Genomic DNA, 10,520 nt, shown 5'->3' on the forward strand with positions numbered 1-10,520 from the left:
TCCAAACATACTTGGGGTCTAAAACCATTATTTCGATGAGGCACGTTTTGCCCGTATGAAAGTGTATATGGTAACATGGGGCGCCTTCGCCATGTTTTTGTTCAAAATGTTCTCATATCGACATCATTAAAGTTTTTCCAAATATTATTTTTGGTAAGAATATTAGCATATCTTGACTATAAGTTTTGACATATAAATGATTATAATTTTGTTTTTAAAATATTATTTTTGAGCATTTACAAAATGTCTAAAAAGTGGCGAATCCTCCCCACCCATGGGGTAGCTTCGCCATCAACGGACTCTAAAACTGGCATTTACCATACTTCCTCGGCAAATATCAACATTATGCATAAAAGGAACATGTTTTCTATTTAATAATCAAATATGATTCTAAAATTTACAAAAAGAAACATATTCTAGCCGTTAATTGAAGTAGGCTCCTTGATTTTAGGCATAAAAATGAATTTTTTGCCAAATTAGATAGGTTTAGCACAATATTTGATTTCAACTTCATATTATAGCGTGGTATGTCAATAGCATAAACAATTTAAGTTAAACCTGACATATTTCTCACATTAACACACTACATCCCTATCATGGCGTAGCCGCCCCACCCCCTACATTGTTCATAATATGAATATATTGACATTTATAAATACATTTATCATGCAAATTATTTGCATTTACATTCTTCAGTAGTTGTCTACTAACGGTATAAAATATAATTTTGATATCACAAAAGGTATACAAGATATCACAAAATATACCTACCATGAATATTTTTGGCAATACCCCAAAAACATGAAACCGCGTGCATCACCAATCATATATTTGATAGAAATGCCAATTATTGGGAGATGAAAGATCTTCGTTAAACTCACAATTATCCCTTTAACGGCATTTTCCTAGCAGTTATAGTTATCAAGAAAATCGGCGCTGGCGAAGGCGCCCCAGTGGCGAAGCCGCCCCATGTTACCATATACCCTTTCTAGCCTAAAGGCTGAGGGTATAAAAATATTGTTATCTAACAGACGAAAAGAATAAAAATTAGTGGTATTTCGCTTAAAAAATTTTTAAATACCAGAATTATAAAGTGCTTCTAGGTGTACGAATACGACCTTTGCCGCCCACACAGGCGCCATCTATACCTAATTACGGAAGAAATTTAAAAAATGTTTTTTTTATTAAATCTTTCTTCATTATGGTAATTTCCATCAATTGTTTTTTATTTGCATATAAAATATGTTATTAATATCGAATATGAACTTTGCATACTGTATATACATATTTCATTTATTTCAGAAATATGCTTGGTTTACATTTACGAAGTCCACTCGATTTCAACTGTCAATTCCTTTGCGTATACGTCAAATAAAAACTCATCTGAAATCCATTGGGTTTCATTTGACGTTTAAGCCATGGAATTGACAGTTGAAATCGAGGGTAAATGTAAACAAAGCAATATTCAATAGAATTGATAACATCTACGACGAATTTTATTAAATCTTGTTTAATGTAAATGCGATCTTTGGCTGCTCCAACAAATCCTAACAAGCTTATTTTTGGTACTCAAAATTCCTTTGAAATTCCAAATTTATTGTTGTTTTATTTATTATTTCATTACGTGTGTTCATTTACACAAAATTTGTACAAATTGTACTGGATGCTGTTCGTTTACTCTTCAGTAATTTTTCATTTGCTTCATTTTATTACAAACGTGGAATGGTAACCCTTTTCAAATTACTGCCTTTCAATGCTGGCAACAATGCGAAACAAGCAGCTGTCAAAAATTTCCCTCACCAATTAGTTGCATCTGGCAATGCTACGGTTTTTTCACATCTCTTTTCTCTTGTAAATCGTATTCACGATTGTCACGTCAATTTGTATTGGGTGTAGAAATTTATTAAATTTTCCAAGAAAATTGTGAAAAATCATACGAAACTCGTCTGTGGAAAGTCTTAGCAATGAGTGAAACCTTAAATTCGTCAGGCAGTCTGCACTTTGAGAAGCCTACAGTGCAATACAATGAAACTGGTTGGGGACCATGCGAAATGCCCGACACCTTCAAGGATGTGCCATATCAGCCATTCAGTAAAAGTGATCGTCTAGGAAAGATTTGTGATTGGACCAATACATCCAATAATGATAAGAAATATCAAAGTAAGTTAAAAATTTCACAAGAAAACATGCAGAAAATATGCAGCTTTTGCAAAGTGGTAAATGCTTTGCTGTATTAATGAAAAAGTGGGGTTATGTAGAAACCAACAAAATATGTGGCAGGCATTACTGTGTGAGTGAGCAAGTGTGTGCAAAAACAAAATTTCCCTTATGCAATTTTGTTGTTTTTGACATTTGGTGAAGGGAAATTTAGCTTGACATTTGCTATAAAGGAAAATGCAAATCAAAACAAATTGAAAACAACAACAAGAAAAATTTTGGTTCTAATATGTTTTTATTTTAGATAAATATGCCTCTTCCTTTGGCACTGGCAACCAATATGCCTACTATCATGAGGAAGATGAAACCACTTTCCATTTGGTGGATACTGCTCGTGTACAAAAACCACCCCATCAACGTGGACGCTTCAATGTGCGTAATTTGCGCAATGCCAGGTAAATATTAACGAAATATTCCTCCTAAACAAAACAATTTGTCACAAATGTTTTTTGTTTTTCAGAAATGCCAGAGGTCGCAATGCTCGCGGTGGTGCTACACCTCATATGACCACTTTGGGTGGTAAGAACTCCAAGGCACGCGATAACCGCCGTGGTGTTAATCGCAAATTTGGTGGTCGCAATGCTCCACCCAAAATGCGTGAATCATCTGTGGCTGTACGCTCCGATTGGGCTTCCATTGAAGAAATGGACTTCCCACGTTTGATTAAATTGTCTTTGCCCAACATTAAGGAAGGTGAAGATATTGTTACCTGTGGTACATTAGAATACTACGATAAGGTTTATGATCGTATCAATGTCAAGAATGAGAAGCCATTGCAAAAGATCGATCGTATTGTCCACACTGTCACCACTACAGATGATCCTATTATTCGTCGTCTTTCCAAGACTATGGGTAATGTGTTTGCCACCGATGCCATTTTGGCAACCATTATGTGTTCGACACGCTCCAATTACTCATGGGATATTGTTGTCGATAAAATCGGTAAGTAAGATGAAGTTTGCTACTTCAAAATTTCATTATATATTCTGTAGCATTTAAATTTGCTGGGATAATTAAATAAAATTATGTAGCAGATTATCACAAGATAATTTTGTCCCCAGAAAGACGTTGCCGAACGGTATTGTGTTTATAGAAGAACTTTCAGAACATTTTATATATCCATAGAAGACATCTCCACGAATGTTTTTCTATCCACACAAGCCATATCGGAATGGTCTCCGAAGGGTCAGTAACCTATAGAAGACATGTTCATAAAAACATCTTCGAAAGGTATTCTATCCATTGAAGACAACTCTGGCACAAAAAGCATATACAAATGGACTTCTTTGTATTTTTCCATACAAAAGGTATTTTATCTAGTGAAGATATCACTGAATGGCCTTCAACCCATGGAAGACCTCTCCGAAAGGTCTTCTTTTCATACAAGACATCTTCTATGCGAAGAAACCATGTTGTAAGTTATTTTAGCTATAAAAGACAAATCTCAATTGTTCATAGACTATCTATTCGAAAGTTATTTATATTGATACCCTTCAGAGAGGACCAACCCCCCATAGAAGATCTTACAGAAATTGTATTTTATCCATTGTATTTTATCAATGTCTGACCATATACAAAATTATTCTAATGTTCTTTATTCTAATTTTTGTTAATGGCTTTACGCCCACAGAAGGCTTCCATGCTCTTTACCTTGAAAAAAGTTCGTTGGTTATACGAAGTTCTTCATGCAAAGAAGACCTCTCTTAATGGTTTTATTTCCACAGTTGACCTCTTCGTAGAGTCTTCCATCCATAGTTTAACTTAAAAAAGTTCGTCTATCATTCGAAGACTAAAATGAATTTTATATATAGAAGAACTCACATAAAAGTCTTAAACATCGATGGCCACTTCTGAAAGGTATTCTGTCACCCAAAGGTCCATAGCTTACCTAATCGATATGTTTTTTATCTATAACACCCCACAGAAAGATGTAATCCCTATAGGTCCATACAAGGCTTCTCCGAAAGATTTTTTGTCTATCTCAAAAGTCCCTTTAAACCTCTTTTATCCATCGAAGACCTCTCGGAAAGGACTTCTATTCATATAGGTTCTCTTGAAAGTTTTATCTGGTTTTCTATCCATTTACCAACCTTGTTCTATGCTTCGAAGACCTGACTAAAAGGAATTGTGTCTCTAAAAGACCTATCCCAGAGTGTTTTCTTTTAATATTAAGCCTCTATGAAAGATATTCTACCACATAAGAGTTCTCCGAAAGTTCCTTTATCTATAGAGGAGCACTCGTAAAAGTCATCTGTCCATTCAAAGCTTCCTTAACGGGCATCCTTCCATCTATAAAATCACTTAGAAGATGTTTCATAAACGCATTTTCACTCTATAGAATACATTTTTCAAAACTCGCAATCACCTGATAATAGTTCGGTTTGTCGTCCATCTTCAAAATACAGCTTATAGAGGGTTTACCCTCCTTAGAAGAGCTTTCCAATGATATTACTAAATTCCCTTTTTTTCAATTGCAGGTAACAAAATTTTCATGGATAAACGTGACAACACTGAATTCGATTTACTGACCGTTAATGAAACATCTGTGGAACCACCAACCGATGATGATAGCTCACCAAATTCACCACGTAACTTGGCCATTGAAGCCACCTTTATTAATCACAACTTCTCGCAACAAGTATTGAAGACCGGACCCAATGAGCCCAAGTATAAATTCCAAGAACCAAATCCATTTATTACCGAAGACGAAGACATTGAGGTGGCTAGTGTTGGTTATCGTTATAAGAAATGGAATTTGGGTAGTGATATTGTAAGTCCAACATTTGAAAATTATGAAAATTACATCCACACTATTATCCTATTTTCTCCTCTTTTGTTAGGTTTTGGTAGCTCGTTGTGAACATGATGGTGTTTTGGTTTCACCCAACAATGAACCACAATTCCTCTCAATTAAGGCATTGAATGAATGGGACTCGAAATTGGCCAATGGTGTTGAATGGCGTCAAAAGTTGGATACTCAACGTGGTGCTGTTTTGGCCAACGAATTGCGTAACAATGCCTGCAAATTGGCCAAATGGACCGTCCAAGCTGTCCTTGCCGGTTCCGATCAACTTAAGCTAGGTTATGTTTCACGTATCAATCCCCGCGATCCCTCACGTCATGTCATTTTGGGCACACAACAATTCAAACCCCATGAATTTGCCACTCAAATCAATTTGAGCATGGACAATGCCTGGGGTATTCTCCGTTGTATTATTGATATTGTTATGAAGCAGAAGGACGGTCGTTATTTGATCATGAAGGATCCCAACAAGCCCATGATCCGTTTGTACGATATTCCCGATAACACTTTTGAAAGTGATGACGGCGAAGATGGTGAGGGTGATGATGGTGAAGCTTTCCAACCTGTTTATTCCTACGGCAGTGGAAGCAAGTAAACTCAGATTTAAGAAAACCACAACAACAACAACAACAATAAAATTATAAAAAAGCCCCACTACAACAAGAAAAAGGACTATTTATAAAAAAGAGAATAGAAAGTGGAAAGTGAAAGCTAAATATATAAGCATTTTTATAAATATTTTTTAGATTCTTTTTTTAATTATTCGTTACAAAACCCATTATAAATATATTTGTACAATTCACAGATATACATACACCCGTATAAAAAAAAAACATGATAAAATCTATATTTCCAATAATAAGTCAACTATCAATAACGGGTTGCTTTAAATACAGAAGAAAAAACAAACAATAAAATGGCTATTAAGTTAATAAAGCAACTCAAACAAATGTACGATGGCTTTACATCTTTGATGGTGAATAATGGTGTGGAAAAAGTATTTTTGAAATATTTAGATTTTCCATGGTAGGCTTTGAATATTTAAAAATTTCCTATTGACATAAAGAAGGCTCTTCACAATATTCTGAAAGAACTGATGGGTAGGTATATTAATACTTAAGGTCAGGGGCCTAATTATGTGATTCGATTCGATCGAGAATTTACTCGTGAATAAGTTTTCGACACGAGAAAAAAACGGCATGATAAGACTCGATCGAAATCACTGATCGAATGTTTCGAGAGTAACCGGTAATCGAACTATGTGTTCTTTGGGGAAAGTTATGAAGGTAGATGTCAAAAAATGTGTTTATTTCAAATCAAAAACTAAAAAACAAAATTATGAATGAAAAAATGTAAATATTTGTGGAATTTTTTGAACAATACATTGAATAATAATTTCGGAATGAAGTTGTGCTAAGAAAATATGAAAATTATTAATGTTTGCAAAATTGTTTTGTCATTCTTGTTACAGATTGCTAATACATCTACCTTAATAATTCTCTCTCAAAATAAATGAGAGAATTTGGTGGGTGTTTTGCATTAGCCTCTCTGAGAGAGTATTTCCTTTGGTAAACAAAGGGGGATGAACTATTTAAAATGCACCTTATTAAAAGTTGTTCACCTATAAAATAAAGCCTATTAATATTAAATAATTTTTTGTTTTGCAGAAATGCTTATTTTTTCAACTTATATTTTAACGACTGCAAACACTAATTTTTGGTTAATGATAGCATGCATATGTATTTATTTTAATTATAATTTTTTCACAATTTCTTAAAACGACTGAAAAGGACTTTTCCCAATTTCTCTTATTTTGTGTAAAAAATGTTCACAATTATTTACTAATATCATTTTTCCTCTATAAACCGTCAATAAACAACAATTTTTTACATTTTAAACACAAATACAATAAGAAATCTTTCATTTTGTTTGTTTACGATAGGCCATTTGGCTACGAGAAATTACTCGCAAATTTATGCTCAATTTCTCGATAATTTTACTCGATAACGAATGTTGTCATCCCAACTTTGAGTACTCGGGTCGAAACAACTCGATGTCGAATCACGTAATTAGGCCCCAGGTTTATTGGATGGGATTAAGACAGACTATTTAAAAAAATGTAACAGCTATCCCAATAAAAAACGACACTAATGTTTTATTTGAGAAACACTGACATGATTTCTATGGTTAGTTATGCCAGTAATAAGCTACCAACAACAATTTGTAATGTTGCCTTCGTTGTAATCATAGACTAATAAAAGTGTAGACAGAGAAATTTTTTTGTTTTTGGTAGGTGTCGCCCAAACGGAAACTACGCATACATCTCACACAAATTTTGTTGAATATTTTTATATGAGGATGTAGCGGCCAAATAATACCCAAATATTCTATAATTATTATCGATTGAAAAGTTGTTAAAATGTCTTTTATTTTTGTAACAACTACAAAACAAACAAAAGAAATTGTAAAATAAACAATGAGTAAAGTTGTTAAAAAGTTACAGAATAGGCCTACAGATAAAATAGTTTAAACATTTATAGTTATTGCCATTTTAAAAATTGAGTGCATAACTGACTGACTCAATTCACACCAGTGAGAGAATTTAGGTGAGAAGATTTCTCTGTCTATTCTTTTATTAGTCTATGATGTGAGATGGGAATTTTTTCCCATTCCCATATTTTCGTATTCAGCCCAATCACAAACATCATTTCACCGTGAGTTTTCTCACTCTCGCCTCCTCCCTAATTATCTATATATATAAAAGAGTAGTGAGGTGAGTGACTGACTGACTGACTGATTCATCAGCGCCCAGACGAAACCGCTGAAGCTAGAAAGTTGAAATTTTGGGTGTAGGTTGCTGTTGGTGTGTAGGGGTGAGATAAGGCTGGGTTTTTGGAAATTCGACCTAGAAGTGTACGAAAAGTACTAAAAGGTACTAATTTGGTACCCTTTGTATTAGGCAAACGGTAAGAGCTAGAATTCTGAAATTTGGAGTGAGGGTAACTGATGGAGAGCTAGAAAGATGTACCAAAGGGTTTTTGGAAATTCGAACTACAAGGGTACGAAAAGTACTAAATGGTACTAAATTTAGTACAATTTGGATTTGTGTGAACGGATAGAGCTGCAATCCTGAAATTTCAAATTAGGGTAACTTGTGGAGAGTAACAAAGAAAGGATTTTGGAAATTCGAACTATAAGTGCACGAATAGTACTAAATGGTACTACATTTAGTACAATTTGGATTTGGGTGAACGGATAGAGCTGGAATACAGGCATTTGGAATGAGGGTCACTGATGAAGAGTAACAATGAACGGTTTTTGGAAATTCGAACTATAAGGGTACGAAAGTACTAAATGGTACTAAATTTAGTACAATTTGGATTTGGGTGAACGGATAGAGCTGGAATCCTGAAATTTGAAATTAGGGTCACTGGTGGAGAGTAACAAAGAAAGGTTTTTGGAAATTCGAACTATAAGTGCACGAAAAGTTCTAAATGGTACTAAATTTAGTACAATTTGGATTTGGGTGAACGGATTGAGCTTGAATCCTGAAATTTGTAATGAGAGTCACTGATGGAGAGTAACAAAGAAAGGTTTTTAGAAATTCGAACTATAAGTGCACGAAAAGTACTAAATGGTAATAAATTTAGTACAATTTGGATTTGGGTGAACGGATAGAGCTGGAATCCTGAAATTTTTGAATGTCAATCACTGATGAAGAGCAAAACTGAAAGGTTTTTGGAATTCGAACTATAAGTGTACGAAAAGTAATAAATGGTACTAAATTTAGTACAATTTGGGTTTGGGTGAACGAATAGAAATGGGTGAACGAATTTGGAATTAAGGTCACTGATGGAGAGCAAAAAAGAAAGGCTTTTGAAAATTCTAATTAAAAGTATAGGTAAAGTACTAAATGGTACTAAATATAGTACAATTTAGGTTTGGGTGAACGGATAGAGCTGGAATACAAACATTTGGAGTGAGGGTCACTGATGAAGAGTAACAATGAAAGGTTTTTGGAAATTCGAACTTAAGGGTACGAAAAGTACTAAATGTTACTAAATTTAGTATAATTTTGATGTGGGTGAATGGATTGAGCTGGAATACAGACATTTGGAATGAGGATCACTGATGAAGAGTAACAATGAAAGGTTTTTGTAAATTCGAACTATAAGGGTACGAAAAGTACTAAATGGTACTAAATTTAGTACAATTTGGATTTTGGGTGAACGGATAGAGCTAGAATCCTGAAATTTGAAATTAGGCTCACTGGTGGAGAGTAACAAAGAAAGGTTTTTGGAAATTCGAACTACAAGTGCACGAAAAGTACTAAATGGTACTAAATTTAGTACAATTTAGATTTGGGTGAACGGATAGAGCTGGAATCCTGAAATTTAGAATGAGAATCACTGATGAAGAGTAAAAATTAAAGGTTTCTGGATTTCGAACTATAAGAGTAGGAGAAGTAATAAATGGTACCATATTTAGTACAATTTGGGTTTGGGTGAACGAATAGAGCTGGAATCCTAAAATTTGGAATGAAGGTCACTGATGGAGAGTAAAAAAAAGGTTTTTGGAAATTCGAATTAAAAGTATACGAAAAGTACTAAATAGTACTAAATATAGTACAATTTGGATATGGGTTAACGAATAGAGCCGTAATCCTGAAATTTGGATTGGTGGTCACTGATGAAGAGTAAGAAAGATGTACCAAAGGTCGAAAAGTCCTAAATGGTAGTGAGTTTAATATGATTTGCATTTGAAGAGCTGGAATCCTGAAATTTGGAATTAAGATTACTGTTGCAATATAGAATTGAGATATGGAGGTAGCATTGGCAAATCGTACTAATTTGCACGAAGCAGTATTAAATGGTACGGAATTCGCTACAATGTTTATTTGCGTGAGTGTAGGATTGAGGTAGTTTTGGAAATTCGTACTTATGGAAAAGTGCTAAATGGAACTACGTTGGCTATAAATTGGGTTTAGCTGAACGGATAGAGCTGAGTTATGAAAGTACATTTTGGAAAATCGTGTACGAAAAGTTCTAAATGGTACCTTTTGGTATTTGCTATATGGTATAGAATTTTGTACAATTTGTGATTTTGTAAAGGGTAGAACTGGAATTGTGAAATTCGGTATTAGATTAGCAATTGGTGTTTAGAGTGGAGGTAGGGAGGAGGTTTTGAAATTTCGTACTTATTTATACAAAAAGTACTAAATAGTACTCTAATGGGTTTCAGGGGAACAGATAAAGCTGGAAAAGTGAATTGGGGTTAGGATATACATATGTTGAATATAAGGAAGTAATTTTTGAAACGTTTACCTATGTATACGAAGAGATGGGTAACACGTTGGTACCAAAACCATTTTGGTATTGTGTAAGCGGTTAAGGTACTACAGCTGGGATTATATAATTTGGAAATACGCTATTTGTACAAAAAATACGAAAGGGAAAAATATTTGTTATGAAGATTACTTTAAAATTTGAGACAAAGTCCT

At 34.1% G+C, this 10,520-nt stretch overlaps 1 protein-coding gene across 1 annotated transcript; it reads left to right on the forward strand.

The window, feature by feature from the left end:
• Positions 1-1,805: 1,805 nt before the first annotated feature.
• Positions 1,806-5,970, forward strand: eIF3d1 (eukaryotic translation initiation factor 3 subunit d1). Its single transcript, XM_073960372.1, has 5 exons — positions 1,806-2,160; positions 2,462-2,612; positions 2,678-3,159; positions 4,695-4,987; positions 5,058-5,970. Exons 1-5 carry the CDS (start codon positions 1,965-1,967, stop codon positions 5,613-5,615), a joined length of 1,680 nt encoding a protein of 559 aa, XP_073816473.1. The 5' UTR covers positions 1,806-1,964; the 3' UTR covers positions 5,616-5,970.
• Positions 5,971-10,520: the final 4,550 nt, after the last annotated feature.

This window comes from Musca autumnalis, unplaced genomic scaffold (genome assembly GCF_047663935.1).
Source record: "Musca autumnalis isolate F117 unplaced genomic scaffold, ASM4766393v1 scaffold_1, whole genome shotgun sequence".
Taxonomy (NCBI): domain Eukaryota; kingdom Metazoa; phylum Arthropoda; class Insecta; order Diptera; family Muscidae; genus Musca; species Musca autumnalis.